The sequence below is a fragment of the Pleurodeles waltl genome, chromosome 7 (genome assembly GCF_031143425.1).
Source record: "Pleurodeles waltl isolate 20211129_DDA chromosome 7, aPleWal1.hap1.20221129, whole genome shotgun sequence".
In the NCBI taxonomy this organism is placed as follows: domain Eukaryota; kingdom Metazoa; phylum Chordata; class Amphibia; order Caudata; family Salamandridae; genus Pleurodeles; species Pleurodeles waltl.
In genome coordinates this window covers 786496808-786514279 of record NC_090446.1, presented here as the reverse complement: position 1 = coordinate 786514279, position 17472 = coordinate 786496808, and the positions used below count along the sequence as shown (strand labels likewise).

The 17472-nt window shown below is 45.1% G+C and overlaps 1 protein-coding gene and 1 long non-coding RNA gene across 2 annotated transcripts in view; one reads left to right on the top strand and one right to left on the bottom strand.

Annotated features, from left to right (window-relative positions):
• The window catches only part of LOC138245592 (deoxycytidine kinase 2-like), a 35286-nt gene extending 17815 nt beyond the window's left edge, over positions 1-17471 (bottom strand). Inside the window, exons 1-4 of the mRNA XM_069199312.1 lie at positions 16999-17471; positions 15546-15661; positions 8395-8588; positions 5946-6093 (exon numbers count right to left, since the gene is read on the bottom strand). Of these exons, the coding sequence (XP_069055413.1) occupies positions 5946-6093; positions 8395-8588; positions 15546-15661; positions 16999-17092 (552 nt within the window). The 5' untranslated portion in view covers positions 17093-17471. The remainder of the gene's footprint in view (positions 1-5945; positions 6094-8394; positions 8589-15545; positions 15662-16998) is intronic.
• Positions 1-17472, top strand: part of LOC138245594 (uncharacterized) — a 149048-nt gene that overhangs the window by 77134 nt on the left and 54442 nt on the right. The gene's annotated exons all lie outside the window — the stretch shown is intronic.

Below are 17472 nucleotides of genomic sequence, written 5' to 3'. Positions count from 1 at the left end.
CCTATACTGCATAGGCAGTGAGAGGCTGGCATGGCACCCTGAGGGGAGTGCCATGTCGACTTACTCGTTTTGTCCTCACTAGCACACACAAGCTGGCAAGCAGGGTGTCTGTGCTGAGTGAGAGGTCTCCAGGGTGGCATAAGACATGCTGCAGCCCTTGGAGACCTTCCTTGGCATCAGGGCCCTTGGTACTAGAAGTACCAGTTACAAGGGACTTATCTGGATGCCAGGGTCTGCCAATTGTGGATACAAAAGTACAGGTTAGGGAAAGAACACTGGTGCTGGGGCCTGGTTAGCAGGCCTCAGCACACTTTCAATTGTAAACATAGCATTAGCAAAGGCAAAAAGTCAGGGGGCAACCATGCCAAGGAGGCATTTCCTTACAAATAGTGTCTACATTCCATTGAGATTTTCTCTCAAAATAGCTTATAAGGTTGGGCTACCATTTCAGTGAATTCCAAGTCAACTGCTTTATATATATATATATATATTTTTTTTTTTTATAAGAGCCATTTTTATGGATTTCGACTTGTTAACCTGCAACATCCTCCAAAAGGTTATGATTTCTCATATCAGGTGTAGGAAGCTGGCTTTGTGCACACTATATCTCACTTTGGTATAATGTATAGAGTCCAGGGGTTCCCCAGAGGCTAAAGTAGAAAAAAATACTAATGCAGTGAACTGAGGCAGCAGCACATTGGCAGGAGCCTTTGGGGCTCACTGCCAAGTGTTACTTCGTCCCCGACTGCAGAGAGCACAAAGGCTCTCACCCCATAGGGTCAGTAACGTGTCTGGCATACACCAGTCGGCCACACACACACACACACACAAAAAAAATAAAATTTAAAAAAATTGGGTGTATTTCAAGGAGCATCACTAAGATGCCCTCTGTGTGCATTTTCCAATACATACAACACTGGCATCAGTATGGGTTTATTGAGCTGAGAAGGTTGATATCAAACTATCCAGCATTCAGTGAAGCCATCATGGAGCAATGGAGTTCGTAATGACCAAATCCCAATCCATTTACTCAATATGGCTATACTGCACTTACAATGTCTAAGAATGGACGTAGCTGTATGAGCACAGTTAAGTGTCTATGCCCTTAACTATGGTGTAGTGCCCCCCACCCCTAGCATTGTAAGGCCTATTTGAGGGGTGGCTTACCTATGCGTAAGGAAATGCCTCCTTGGCATGGTTACCCCCTGACTTTTTGCCTTTGCTGATGCTAAGTTTTGATTTGAAAGTGTGCTGAGGCCTGCTAACCAGGCCCCAGTACCAGTGTTCTTTCCCTAACCTGTACTTTCATTTCCACAATAGGCACACCCTGGCATCCAGGTAAGTCCCTTGTAACTGGTACCAAGGGCCCTGATGCCAGGGAAGGTCTCTAAGGGCTGCAGCATATCTTATGCCACTCTGGGGACCCCTCACTCAGCACAGACACTGCTTGCCAGCTTGTGTGTGCTGGGGAGGACAAAACGAGTAAGTCAACATGGCACTCCCCTCAGGGTGCCATGCCAACCTCACACTGCCTATGCAGTATAGATAAGTCACCGCTCTAGCAGGCCTTACAGCCCTAAGGCAGGGTGCACTATACCATAGGTGAGGGCACCAGTGCATGAGCACTGTGCCCCTACAGTGTCTAAACAAAACCTTAGACATTGTAAGTGCAGGGTAGCCATAAGAGTATATGGTCTGGGAGTTTGTCAAACACGAACTCCACAGCACCATAATGGCTACACTGAAAACTAAGAAGTTTGGTATCAAATTTCTCAGCACAATAAATGCACACTGATGCCAGTGTACATTTTATTGTAACAAACCCCCCACAGGGCACCTTAGAGGTGCCCCCTGAAACCTTAACCAACTACCCATGTAGGCTGACTGGTTTTAGCAGCCTGCCACACTCGAGACATGTTGCTGGCCACATGGGGAGAGTGCCTTTGTCACTCTGAGGCCAGTAACAAAGCCTGTACTGGGTGGAGATGCTTATCACCTCCCCCTTGCAGGAGCTGTAACACCTGGCGGTGAGCCTCAAAGGCTCACCCCCTTTGTTACAGCACCCCAGGGCATTCCAGCTAGTTGAGTTGCCCGCCCCCTCTGGCCACGGCCGGACTTTTGGCGGCAAGGCCGGAGGAGATAATGAGAAAAACAAGGAGGAGTCACTGGCCAGTCAGGACAGCCCCTAAGGCAACCTGAGCTGAGGTGACTGACTTTTAGAAATCCTCCATCTTGCAGATGGAGGATTCCCCCAATAGGGATAGGAATGTGAACCCCTCCCTTTGGGAGGAGGCACAAAGAGGGTGTAGCCACCCTCAGGGCTAGTAGCCATTGGCTACTGCCCTCCCAGACCTAAACACACCCCTAAATTCAGTATTTAGGGGCCCCCCCAGAACCTAGGAAAATAGATTCCTGCAACCTAAGAAGAAGGACTGCTAAGCTGAAAAACCCTGCAGAGAAGACGGAGACACCAACTGCTTTGGCCCCAGCTCTACCGGCCTGTCTCCCCACTTCTAAAGACACTGCTCCAGCGACACTTTCCCCAGGACCAGCGACCTCTGAATCCTCAGAGGACTGCCCTGCTCTAGAAGGACCAAGAACTCCCGAGGACAGCGGCTCTGTTCACCCAAGACTGCAACGTTGTAACAAAAGGAGCAACTTTAAAACAACTTGCGTTTCCAGCCGGAAGCGTGAGACTTGATACTCTGCACCCGACGCCCCCGACTCGACGTGGAGAACAAACACTTCAGGGAGGACTCCCCGGCGACTGCGAGACCGTAAGTAGCCAGAGTTGCCCCCCCCTGAGCCCCCACAGCGACGCCTGCAGGGGAAATCCCGAGGCTCCCCCTGACCGCAACTGCCTGTTCCTCAGATCCAGACACCTGGTAAAGACTCTGCACCTGCAGCCCCCAGGACCTGAAGGATCGGAACTCCAGTGCAGGAGTGACCCCCAGGAGGCCCTCTCCCTTGCCCAGGTGGTGGCTACCCCGAGGAGCCCCACCCCCTGCATCGCTGAAGAGAACCCTTGGTCTCCCATTGCTTTCTATTGAAAACCCCGACGCTTGTTTGCACACTGCACCCGGCCGCCCCTGTGCCGCTGAGGGTGTACTTTGTGTGGACTTGTGTCTCCCCCCCCCCCCCCCGGTGCCCTACAAAACCCCCCTGGTCTGCCCTCCGAAGACGCAGGTACTTACCTGCTGGCAGACTGGAACCGGGGCACCCCCTTCTCCATTGAAGCCTATGCGTTTTGGGCACCACTTTGAACCCACAACGGTGGGCTACCTTGGACCCAAACTTGAACCCCGTAGGTGGTTAACTTACCTGCAAAAACTAACAAACTCTTACTCCCCCTAGGAACTGTTGAAAATTGCACGGTCTAGTTTTAAAATAGCTATATGTGATTTATGTGAAAACTGTATATGCTATTTTGCTACTTCAAAGTACCTAAAGTACCTACCTGCAATACCTTTCATTTGAAGTATTACATGTAAATCATGAACCTGTGGTTCTTAAAATAAACTAAGAAAAGATATTTTTCTATACAAAAACGTATTGGCCTGGAATTGTCTTTGAGTGTGTGTACCTCATTTATTGCTTGTGTATGTACAACAAATGCTTAACACTACTCCTTTGATAAGCCTACTGCTCGACCACACTACCACGAAATAGAGCATTAGTATTCTCTTTTTGCCACTATCTTACCTCTAAGGGGAAGCCTTGGACTCTGTTCATACTATTCCTTACTTTGAAATAGTGCATACAGAGCCAACTTCCTACACTATGCCACAGGCAATGGTTTGTAGGCATGGCACCCAGGAATGATGTCATGTTGACTACCTTTTTCTCCCCACCAACACACAATCTGCAATGGCAGTGTGCCTGTGTTTGGTGAGGGGTCCCTCAGGATAGCACAATACATGCTAGAGCCTTAAGGGACACTCCCTGGCCACAGAGCCCTTGGTACCACTGGTACCTCTTACAAGGGACTTAGGCGTGTGCCAATTGTGGAAGCAACAGTACAGTTTAGGGAAGGATCCCAGCACACAGTCAAGTTAGCATCAATACCAAGGAAAAGGTGGGGGGGGTGGGGGGGAACCATGCCAAAAAGGGCACTTCTCCCACGATAGGGTTTACATTTATGGCAGGGTCTCTAACCAACAGAAAAGCATAGTCTGTTTACATCACTAAGGATTGTACAGTCTCCTAATGTTATTCCCCACATGCAGTACACCATCCAGCAGGTACACCCCCAGGGCAAACAAAACTGAGGATAACAGACATCAATAAGGTTCTTACACACTCCCTCCCCCCCACCCACCAATTGCTTTGGATGTGGACATCTCCCGGTTTACCTTAATACTAACTTTCGGGTCAGTGTATATGAATTTAAGTAATTTTAAGTCAACACAACAGTGATTTGATTGATTTAGCTGCAGCTGAAGTTAGCTACTGAAACTATCTGAATTGATTTGATTAGTAGCAGCAAATAGGGTGTGTAGGTTATCTGTTGTAGATCTTCTTGGAATTAGTTTAGATTGATCTGGTCTGACTTAGCTGGGTATTAGGGGGTAATAATCAACTGGCTAGTTTTTTTCATCAGAATCTGTTGCTCTTTATCTTAACCCCGTGGGTCGGAACGACTCAACATTTTGGTGCCTTGTCTTGTTCCAGCAGCACGATTCCTATGGCCTTGCGTACAGAGCATGGGAGGATCCCTGTAACATATACTTCTTCATATATAGCTATTGATGTTGGTGTAACCTCTATGTATTATTTATACCATTTGATGGGAAGGCCATCTCCGCCTGGAGAGTTACTGTTCCTCATACTTTTAATTAAAATGTTGATTTCTTCTACCGTAAAGGTGGACAATTGTATTTGTTCGTCCAACTTCAGACACACTAAGGTGGCGTTGATGGATTTCAGAGGTGAATTCCTTGGAGCGGGAAGCAGATTTGTGTACTTGTGACTGGGTAGGATGCCTTTAGGGTGCTGTAGCCTCTCTCCCTCAGTGTCAATCTATACAAGATTTGTGGCCGCCTGATGTGGGCTAATTATTGCCTCCAATGTATGGCCTGCACGTTACCCTTCTCCATAGCTTCTAGAAGCTATGGATTTCTCCGGGAAAATAATTAGTGTGCTTCTTTAAATTATTCCAGTTTAACGTGTATGTCTAATAGCCTATGGTCAATCTGGCGTTATAGTGTGCTTTTTTCCACCCCATAGGGCTCGCATTTCCCCGTCTAGCTTGGCGAGTTAACCGTGTATTGACTCTAGTATCCCATGCCCCTTACTGGTGTATTCAGCCTGTATCACAAGTTTGAAGGTTTCACGAAAAAAAAAAAAAAAAAAAAAAAAAAAAAAAAAAAAAAACCACATGTCTATAGATAAAGAGACTTGGTTATTTTCAAAATAGGTCGTCGTTGTCTCTCTAATTCCCCCTAGGAGAGCCATGGGTTGTAGAAGCCATAAAATTCTGTTAACGCCTTTAGAGTATGCAGAAAAAAAAGCGTCTGAGCTAGGCTACATAAGCGGGTTGGAGCAAAATGCCAGCAAGAGTACCTTATCAGCATTATGCAAATTAACACAAGCCATTATTTTCCTAGTTTTACAGAGGTAATTTAATCCAAGATTCCTTGTTGGCATATTTATTACATTAGAGGGCTCAGCAGCACGCAGTTCATCGGCCATCATGCCACTGAGACGTTTGCCCATATTTGGACAGCACTGTGCTTGAACATGTTTTCTTGGGGTGGTGGGCCTGGGGGTCTTGTGGCAGGCAGTCTTGGATCGAGAAATGCTCACCTATCAAACTCCGCTGCTTAATACAGCTTTACGTGTGATACAGGTCTTCTGCGTGTCTACCATACAGAAGGAGGTATACAGTGGACTATAACAGATGGGAATCCCTTGATTATAAACTTAGTTTTTAAACAAAGGCATACCTCAGGTGTACTTCTAAGGTAGATCATGCCATCCAGCTCTATCTCGGATTCAAATTGATTCAAAAGCCATGTATGCCAGTCCTGATAAATCGCCCATTCAGTTTCATTGATGTTTCCAGACTCAAACAAGTTGGATGCAAACACGTACCTAAAACGCAAAAGTTATACCTTAAGATTGTTAAGGACAGACAATAAAAGCATTAATATACTGTATGCAACGCTAGCAGATGCAGAGTATGCAGTGAGAACAGAATCAATTGCGCATAATAGACACGCATGTCAAACACAATGTCTCCAATACAAACTGAGGCTTTCATATCACCCACTCAAGGGAAAGTCTGGGTAAATCAGAAGGACCTTTATTGGGCCGGCCACGTCTGGTCTTAGGGTTTCCATGCTTCAGTATGGGAGAGCCCGGGTCACATGGAGAGCCCGGGTCACATGGAGAGCCCGGGTCACATGGAGAGCCCGGGTCACATGGAAACCGCGAGTCACTTTGCGGCAGAACAGCAACGTGACTATGCATGCAGTGACCGTGGGTCTTTGTGCAAGGATGAAACATATCACCTTTCCTTGCATGAACATCCACACCCACCAATAACAGACCCCCACTACCGGTGTAAAGTTCGTACTCCCGTGGCATCAGCGAGTGGCGGGTTATGTGCAAGATTAAAGGAGTTGAGACCGGGACAGGAAATTATGCGATCTCTGGAGGGTGAATACCAAGCCAGGCAGAAGCTTGTACGGCGCATACTATCTTGTGCCGGTCCAGGCTCCTAAGTGGTCTCCATTGCACAGTACTGGAATGTAGAGTATAAAAGCATTTACTATCTGTGTCGCGCTGAAGTATAAATGCAAGGAGTTTTCTGCTGTGAGGGTTAATAGGGAGCAAGGGACAGCATACCTGGTACAAAGGAGTGGATGGGACCACGCTTCATGCACTGCACCAAGACATCAGAACAGAACCTAGAGTGTCACTTCCAAGAGACGGCCTCAGCAGGGCAAGACATGCTTTCCATGACGGCCAGTGCTACTGAAGGCATCACATCAGGGTGTCCAAGACTACATTTGGAAAGATGCAGAGCGGGGGTGGGGATGGGTGTACCCACAGATCTTTAGCCTAGGCATTAGAGAAGATCAATAAGGTGCTGGGGAATTAACTGGATGGGGACAGATAATGCAGAGGATGGCAGACAATGGTCACCTTGATGTCCGAGTGTATGAGGTATACAGAGGGCAGCCATACGAAGAAGGTTGTACAGCCAAGTGTTAACTGGCTTCTATACTTATACCCGAACCCAGGCACTTTAGCCCAGTTAGCAGTGCAGAAGAAAATTGTAGTTGGAGGAACCGTCAACCACTTGGATATCCGAAAGAGATGGCAATCTCTTTGCATATGGGTATAAGAAAACTGCCATGCTGAGGTACTTCTGGTAAAGGCCATGTACAAGGATCCAGAAACTTCTACTAAGGTGTATGTCTCAGGCGTAGGAGTTTAACATAGCTGGAGAAAGATGGCATCCTTGAACCTGTGGACCCAACCGTTTGTGTTCATTCCCTGCCCAAAATTTGGTATGTTTGTTTGTTTAGGATTCTTTTCTACTATAGACCTACGATTGTTCATCTCAATCTGATGGCATGCCGAAGAGTCAATCTCGTCAAAGTTTCACACCTCTGGGCCTTATAGGTACTGCTTTTCAAAAAAACTGATGCTCAAAATCATTCTAGGGCATGCAAAGCACTTGCATCCTTATTTCAGGAGTACACAAACACCCCAACACAACTGCGGACCATGTTCTTTTGATCGACAATGGTGGGACTCAAACTGCAGAAGTTTCCCACAGCAGGTGGAATATTGGAGACATTTAAATCTGGGAGGAATCAGGTCTCTTCCCACCTCCTTGAGACCACTAAGCAGGTTATATATTTCCTTGAATTGAGAAGGGCTTGTTGTATTACCTTAAAACTCTGAAGAAAACAGCTTCAAGAGTACCTTTTTTTTTGGGGGGGGGGGGGGGGTCAAAGGAAGAAAATGTTCCTCTTTTGGTGGCGAAGCATGCCAAAGCTGATTACCTTAGGTGCGGCATAAGTGACTTTGCAAATCTTGCAGTGCCAGCATGATTCAATCCAAATGTTTCCAGGAAACAATGACAGACTGGCAAGGCCTCCGGATCATTTGAAGGACTATGGTTGAGTTCCGTTTGGTGCGGGTGGGACTTCTTTTTACTCATTTCTGCTGCTTTCTTTTTTAAGAAAATGCAGGAGCAGAGATTGGAATTCTATGTGAGCGTTCCTTGCCAGTTGAAAACAAGCTTTTGTCTATAGCGAAGCTTTTATTTGTAGCTGGTGTTAATGTTAGACTCAAGAAATGAGGGTTTGTCTTTATTATTATTTACTTTGATGCTACGAGTCATCTTTACAGAAATCAATAGGCTTAGACATCGCTTACCGGTCACTGTAAACAGATCTTTCGAAATATTGTACAGGTCTCTCTGCTTCTTGTAGTTTTGCAGACACTGGCTTTAACTGTGCCCTCACTCTACTCAAACATGCATAGGTCTGGAAGGTGTATGCCCATCGAGTGGGCTTGTCATACAGCATTTGGAGCAAGTTACCACCACTTTTCTGAGAAGTTGAAAGTTCCTGAAAGAGGAAACAAAAAAAATAATGTTTCAGAGACATTTTTTGTAAGCTAACAGATTTTGGGAGGGGCGCGGCACACAAAAGAATTACACTAGGGCATCAAATCAATAGAAACTATATATGGCATTTGGAGCCCACAAACCTAAAAGGTAAGTGAAGACAACATTAAACACATACAAATCAATTCATCAAAATATTCAGTCACCTGATCTCTCAAAAACAGAAAAGCTCCCGGCCGAGACAACCTGAAAGTACAAATGTTCAAGGCAGACCCTGAAACAACAACAAAGATCCTCCAACAACTGTTTACATCGATTTGAGAAGGGAAATAATGTTAACAGATGAATGGAACCAAGGCACCACCATCAAGCTTCCAGAGAAAGGAGCATTAACTAACTGTAACAACTTGCATAGAATCGCCTCTCAATTCAAAGAGAAATCCTAGTGACAAGTATGCATTGTATTTCTGATAGTGTGGATAAGAAGTTGATAAAACAACAGGCTTGGTTCTACAAGGGCAGAAGGTGTTGATCTGATCCTAACTGTAGATAAACTTCATTGCTTATGAGAAACCTTTGATAGTATCTACCATTACAGTCTCTGGTGTATAGTTTCCCTATAGAATACGGCAACAGACAATCCTCATCAAGAGCTTCTATGATAATTCTACCTTCAAGGTGGGTGATGGCATGTACATCTTTGAAGTCAAAACTGGTGCGAGACAAGGACGCATGAAGTTAACTTTGCTCCGACATACTCCAATTGGGTGATGCTACACACAACTGAACACCAAGTCTAAGGCATTAGATATCCCTTATTTGCTACACTGGAAGTAGTAAGCTGGCCATCTATGTAGTGTACCAATGTAGGGGGTACACCATGCAGATAGTCTAGATGACCCTTATTGGTTCACAGGGCTTAAATTATTAATCACAAATCCCTTTTCTGTGGCAGTGTAGGCAAACAATTTAGGCTCAAACAGTTAGAGGTACCTGCAGAAGAGGGGAAAGAAACAACTTCTGGGTTGGAGCTGGCCTCTCTCGAAGTCCCATGTGATGCAGGTACGTTTGTGACGTTCGGACTGAACACAAACAAGCCTTGGATCTTGCAACTGCCTATGGTATCCTGGGGATTGGTGCAGGGAGGTGGTGGGCAGGCTCAGCATCTCAAAGACTGGATGGGTCGACGGGGGCTGCACTCCTGGACACTGATCCTCTTCCTAGGGATTTACTCCCTCTGTGGGCCTGATGGTCAGCAAAACAGGGAACTGGGCAGTCACAGTTGGTGCAGAGAAGTGGCTTCTCCATTCCAAAGGAGATGCTGGCTGGCGAAGTGCTGGCAGGCCTCCAAGGTCTTTGGAGGATGCACAGCTGCAGAACGAGTCGGGTTTTTGCAATTGTTGGGACATGAGCTCATAGGCAGGCTTTGGAGCCAGAGTCCACAGCTAATCTACAGTTCTTGTGCGGTCAGCTCTTTGTTCATCTTCTTGTAGTCAGAAGAATCTACATTCCTGGTATCAGGGGCCACCTAAACTCTGAATTTAGGGGCATTAAGGAGACTATAGGGTAGTAGCCAGCGGGCTTCTTACCCCTAGGGTGACTACACCCCCCTATGACCACTTCCTGTGGTAAGTGGGCATAATCCTGTCTCAGAGTTCCTAATTGCAAACACCACAAGATGGTGGAATATATTTTTTGTTGAGCACATCAGGTAGCCCACATTAGGGGTGGGACTAGCCTGGTGGTGCATCACGTCTCCTTCTTAGCTAATTTCCCACCTTTCCTAGTGCCAAATGGGCCTCAGAGCCGACGTTGGTATTCTCCAGGTCTGGAGGAAGACAGGGCTGCATATCAAAAGCGGCAGAGGCTTTGAAGCATCTGGCCTTGGTATGCAGATTTACTAGAGCCATCCTGGAGAAGTAGTGACACCTTCTTGGGAGCAGGCATGGTTTCCTGGCCTCAGAGCGCGCTGGCTCTCACCTATGGGGAGGGGATGGGGTGGTCAGAAACTCATCTGTGATGGCAGACTGGCCAAGATCAGCCAGCCAGCACACTTAGTAGATTGGAGGGGCATCCAGACAGTGCCCTCGGGGTGCATGTCGTAATAAATCCAATACTGGCATCAGTATGGATTTATTAAGACAAGGTGTTTTACACCAAACATCATAGGTTTCAGTAAAGCCATTATGTAGCTGGGAGGGCTTGTAATGACCAGTGCCCAGTATATTTACTTTATATAGCGTACCTGTTCCTGGGTGTGTGTGTGTAATTAAATACACATATCTACTTATTCAGGGGACAGGGTGCTTCTTAATCTATTTGTCCTGTATGATAATATATATAAAAAAAAAAAAAGTCTACTTGTCCCTTTAGTGCCATGTAGTGTGGCGACAAATTATGGCAGCAAGCTCAGTATGTAATAACTCTGATAATAGCCTCTCTGATTATGCCAGGGCTACTAGTAAAGTAAGGCTTGCATACCTGCAATTTCAATCTCTACTACAGCAATTTCCTTATTTTGCCACCATTTCGCAAATGTACATACTGGGGCTGGAGGAAGCAGTAAGCAATAGTTCCAGGGCTGGAATGGCTTTGAGCCTGCACACCTACTAACTTGGATGTTTTAAGGATTTTCACCAGCTCTTCTTTAATCTTTTCCCATTAGAAAGGTTGAAAATGTATTCCTGACAATGGCAGAAGTTCTTCCAGAGTTGGGGAAAAAGTGTTGAGAGGGAAAGGGAACTTGTAAATGTTCACCAGATTTTCACTAGAGCAAATCTACACATGCATATTTGCTTGTGCTAAAATACAGTTCAAATACTTTCTAGGAGTACGATTTCATGGTCTACTTCTGTATGTTTTTCATGAAACCCACTAATTGAAAGACCTACCATGGGGGCAACTTTTGGGACTTTCTTTAAAAATTGGATCCCTAATTAGATTAGGTCTGGCGTTAGATTTTTTTTTTTTTTCATTAAACTTCTATTTCTCTCCCTAACTATCGTTTGGCTTTACTGTGACTGATCGCATTCTGCTCTTCCGCAAAGAGCATACTGGAACACAAAAGTTTTGTTCAGTGCCATAATAAAACTTCCCCCCGCAAAGAATGTGGAGGACTCCCTCTAGACTCACCCAAAGCAGGTGCTGCTCTAAAGGGAGGAGGGACCTGTAAGCGTCTCCCCCTGCTCTGGTGGCAATCTGTACTTTGAGACCAAAAGCTTTTGGGGGATTTTTGTCAGTGTTTGTTACACTGGTGAGGGCCTGGCATCCCCAACAATAATGTGTTACAAAAGCCATATCAAAACAAGACACACATTGATGAAACCAAAAGACTAACAAGTGTTGGATCAGTCGGCTTTGCCAGTGCTGGTTTATTTGCATGCTTCCCATAATCTTGTTGAAAGTGGTTTCACTGATTTTCCATCAGGAATATTTTTTGGGAAATACTAGCACTAAATGACGCGTCAAAGAAATGGCACCTAAAGTTTCAAAGTAGCACATTTTTTCTACTTGTATTTTTTCCCCTGAACATTTCATTTTGAAAGCAAAGAATCATCACTCTTGCCTACAAGCTTCTGCAAACAGTTGAATTTAATCAGAGCATTCTGGAAGCAGTATATTTAGCCTCATATTGTTAAACTTCAAATGAACCATATATATAAGAGTTTGAACAGCATCAACAAATGGGCACATTACCTGCAGGCAGTTCCCTTCTCTGTAAACTGGCAGCCAAAGGGTTTGGGCTGTAGGGGGTTGGGCCTACTTGTCCCAAGGACAAAATAAACATGAAAACTTGTTGCCTTTGACCCCATACAATGTTTCTCGGGAGTCAAGCCGTATAGTATAAATTCCACATCTTTGCTGTTCAACTAAGTAATTGAACTAGGTAGCACAGGTGCATATCTGCTCATGCAGATTTGCCTTCACATATAATGTACCCTGCCTTAGGGATGCGAGGCCTGTTGTAGGAGTGACCTACACATTATAGACAGGGACTCTAGCATGGCCCAGAATGAGTATGCCATGTGGTGTTTTCATTTATGTTTTGCACTATGTCACTCAGCCTGCAATGACAAGTCAGCATGCAATTTGTAGGAGAGTCCCTTGGGGTGACATAACATGCTGCAGCCCTTAGGGACCTTCTTTAGTACCCATGCCCTGGGTACCTGGGGGTAACATTTAGTAGGGACATAGGAGGTGCTAACGTTGTGTGCAAATTGTAGACAGATTAGTTTACTTTGTTTTATGGGAAGAGCATTGGCACTTGGTATCTGGTTAGCAGGAACACAGGGCACCTTCAGTCAAAAAAAAAAAACATCAGTACCAGTGGCAAAAAGTGGGGGTGACCTTGGGAGAAGAAAAAAAAAAAAAAAAAAAAACCACACACACCACAACACACTTTGCTAAACAACCCCCCCGTGCTCCCCCCACCCCCCAAAAAAAAAAAAAAAAAGGAAAGGAGAGGAGACTAACCTGTCCCAAGAAAGCCTTCATTCTCCAAGTGGAAAAACCCGGAAAGGCCATCTGCATTGGCATGGTCAGTTCCAGGTCGGAGTTCAACTGTAAAGTCCATACCCTGTAGGGAGATGGACCACTTCAACAGTTTTGAATTTTCGCCCTCCAATAGCATCAGCCATCTGAAAGGCCTGTGGTCAGTTTGAGAACCAACCTGTTTGGGGCTCCCTTCCTTGTTCAAAGTCTTCAGGGACCAAACCACAGCAAAGGCTTCCCTCTTAATGGCACTACAAAGCTTTTCTCTGAAGAGTAACCTCCTGCTAATAAAAACAGGCTGGTCCTGGCCATCATTGTTGGTATGAGATAGAACTGCCCTCTTCAGTACCCATGTCCCAAGTACTAGGGGTACGTTTTTACTAAGAATTTACACAGGTGTGCTAAAATGTGTGAAAACTGTAACAAGCAGACATTGAATCTCTTTAAGGGAAAGGTCACTGGCACCCAGTTAGCAGGGACCTGATTTTGTACACTGGAGGACTCCAATTATGCAGCTCCTAGCCTTGATATCTCTCACACACAAAGATACACCATGCCACAACAACTAGGCAGAATACGTGGGAATGAAGATCAAAATGAAGCCATGCCACTCAACATCCCACACCCTTCACCAAGCAAGATGGATGGAGGGGACCTATCCATGACCCGAGAGACTGACAAGCAAAAGCTTAACCCGGGGTAGGGCTCAGTAGTTTTTGCATGACAAGCGCTCCGATAGGATAAGTAGATACAATTAGGAGAGCGTGAGACAGCCAAAGTAGTAAATAGTAACATTCAATAACATTTGTCTTTTTACCTGATCTGTTACATTCAACACCCCAGAAAGGAGACTGGTGGCAGGCCTTTTAACAACAGAAAGGATTTGGTGCAATGTTAACCTATTGATTACTATGTGCAGATAAAAGACCCCACTATATGTATGTACATAATTAGTAATTATGTAACAGAAGAAAGTTTGACAACTGTCAATTCATGAAACTAGTGTATTCTCTCAATTACTGCCATGTTTAGTCAAATAAGGATCCTCAATTCTGCAATTTTGGGATTGTTCCAGCTGTGAAGTAACAAAACCCATTCCGTGTGCAGTTTATCCATGGACCCAGGTGCTCTTTTTTGAATGAGTGTGATAAATTCTACTTTTACACCTCACCCTCCAATTACTACTTAGCTCTAGAGCACTATTTAAGTGCCCGATAAAAGTACACTCTCTTCGATAGATATTCGATTTGAAAATTGCAATGCAGTAGAGATTTAGGCTTGTGCTTCTACGTCTGGTTAGCCGATCCTCAAATTAAAAGTTCTTGCCCTGTGGCACACGAAATATTGAACACTTTAGCACCCTGCTAGGTAATTCCAGCACCTTTATAACGCACACCTGGTACACTAGAAATAAAATGTCAGCAGCCGAGTTACTTAACTACAGAGATGGTTGTGCCTCAAGACAGAATTCGACTAGTGAACTCAGTGAAGTGTCCTTGGGGCATGGTCAGGTGCAGTCATTGCTCCGATCTGATTGTTGGGGAGCATGGTTACTACTCAAACATTTTATCATGAAATGATCTTTCCACTACGTTTCCGATATTGGTTGGTAGGCGAAACAAACATGCTTGCGATACTTGTAATGTCGTGCTAGCGTGCAGAAGACTAATATAAAAATAATTGTAATTGCTATATTACTGCGTCTGGGTGGCACTGGAATAGGTCATGCCGGTCCTAAACCTTGATGATTTTGAAGACTTTCCTGGCTGGTGATGAGAAAAAATAAATAATGCAATATTTCACGGAAAATCTAGGATCCATATAGGAATGACTAATAATAATAATAATAGTCATGCTGGTGTATTAGATTCAAGGAGGCGCTTTATACTTATTAATGTCTGAATGAGGACGTGCACATACTAACGCAAGGACGAAACCATCATGGGCAACAGGGAAGTAAAAGTACGCCTACAGTTGTATGCCCTTGCATTGGAGTAGAATTACAGCCTGGGGAATTCACGAGTTTGCAGGAAGCTTGGAATCTGCACTAATAGAAAGTCTGTGAGGTCCACTTTTGCAAATGCAAGAGTACACGCCTAACGGCTCATGCGAAAATCTATACAGCAATTAAAAGTTGGTTTTCTACAGTCCATTTTTATACTCATCCACAAAATCGTTTTGCTCCTGCCCTTGTTTGTAGTAGATTTCCAATCTCTTCTGGAAATGAGTTTGTGAATACCCTTAAATATTTAAGTTTGTGAAGTGCACATACCCAGGGCATTCTAATTTTAGAACTACCGCGTCCCATCCATTTACATTCCCTGCGTGTAAATTTGCACAAAGATGGCAAAATCAGAACCTTTCTAGAATCCAGCTCAATTTGTATTAGTAAGGATTGATGTGCAGTTGTGTTCCTAAAAAGAAGTCATTGCTGGGAAGATTAAAAAGCTTAAGGAAATTGACACACCTCGTGTTCATCTTCATTTGTTTGTACGTTGCACCACCTTGCGATAGGTTCAGGAATAACCTCCCACTCATCACTTGCTTTCTCCAGCATACGAACAAACGTAGACTTTCCAGCGGCTAGAGAAAAAAAATATAAAATTACATATTTAGAAATGATACACAAGCATAAAGGTTCCGTGACAAAATACTCGCGTGTCATCGCGTTTCCCCAAAGACAGAGATAGTTAACACCCTTTTAAGAACAAGCGTTTCTAAACTGGCAGGCCATTTCACCCCCCCAAGCCATGTCGCGTTCTAAATTGCATATAGATACTGCCGATTTGGGTAACCACAATGTCACTGTTACGAAATGCAATACCAATTTACTCATGAGGATATTTTCTAAAGTAGAATACAAAATGGAGTTCTGCGTTTTTATCGCACCGTCCCAGTCTTGCAACTGAAGAGGGAAGACAATTAGAGCCATACAAAATTTTGAATGGGCATTTTGTATGAATTATCGAGGAAAAAAAAACCGGCCCAAAAAATATTGGAATATCTAGCATATGGTTCTCCTTTTTTTTGGTGGGAAGACATCCATTAATAGTCTATTTCTTTGTTCTCACGTTCCGAGCGCGGCTAAAATGATGTTACAGAGCTCAGTCACCGCAGCAGACGTGATCTGTGCTGCAACAAAACTCAGTCTACGCGAAAGGAATAAAAATAAATAACAAATACAATAGTCGGCGTTGTGGATACGTAAGCGTGAGTATTTGCAGGTCCAGTGCATTCCGGGGAGCAGCAGGTGGTCCACGGAGGGCGGTCAGCGCGCAGCGCTAGTTTGGCGCCAAGTTTTTTTTTCCAGGGCCTTTCACGGACCCGGACAGGATGTATAATCTACCAAATAACTAGCAACAGGCAATTGTACGCAGAAAGACTAGCACACGGCTATCCGCAACTTATATAAACCAGCACGCTTCTAATAATGCGCCTTTGTGTAAAGTGACTCGTGCTCCTGTAAAGCGCTCCAATCCAGGCGCTTCGGGTCGAGCCCACGCTACATACACATCGGAAAAATACAAACTAGAACGGTCGAGCCACAAAGGCGAACAAGTGGCAGGGTTTGCTAAACGCCAAATTTACAAAATATTCCACAGTATCCAACTGCACACACTATTCGTTTAAAAGATTCGAGCTTCTGTAGCAACGGGGTACGAAATGTCCCCCTCCTAAAACCACAGTCCAAGATGAGGAAATAGGTAGAGATTCAAGTCTTACTTTGGCGCAATTTAGATTAACAGCTTCAGCCTTTCATGCTCAAGGAATGCAAAATATGACATTAGTTTTCAAATAGAGGGAATTAGGCTAAACAAACATGGGCTCCAGATGCCTTCTTGTGTTTCTTCCTACGCATTTGCACGGGTGACATTTCCGAATTCGTTGTACAACTGCATCCATCGGAGACCAACACTTACCTATGTTCCCCTCGATAGACAGCTTCCTGGACCGCTTCTCAAAGCTGCTCTCGAACACCGGGCTGATGCACATCCTTTTGGGGGGTGTCGCCATATCCGCGCTGCGTGGGAGCCCTCAGTACCGCACCTCGCTTTAACACTTCTTCGTTCACTTGTGCTATGCAGCGCTCGGTGCTGCGGCTCTTTTGAGTAACCCGCCTTTCACGAACCAATGAGCGGCCAGCGATCCCGACAGCGCCCTCGGAGCTGCACCGCCTCCTCGAATTGAAAGGGAGCACAGGGCCGCGCAGCCGGGCGGGCGGGAGCAGCCCAAGGGTGGTGGGAGAGACACACAAACCCTCTGCTGCGCCGAAGAAAAACGACAAATGCACGCCCGCTCTTAAAGAGCCATACTGAAATAAATAAATACACATCACAACCTGCGATCGCCATCAAATTTGGAACGATGACGGCCCCTCAGTGTCACAGGAAGCG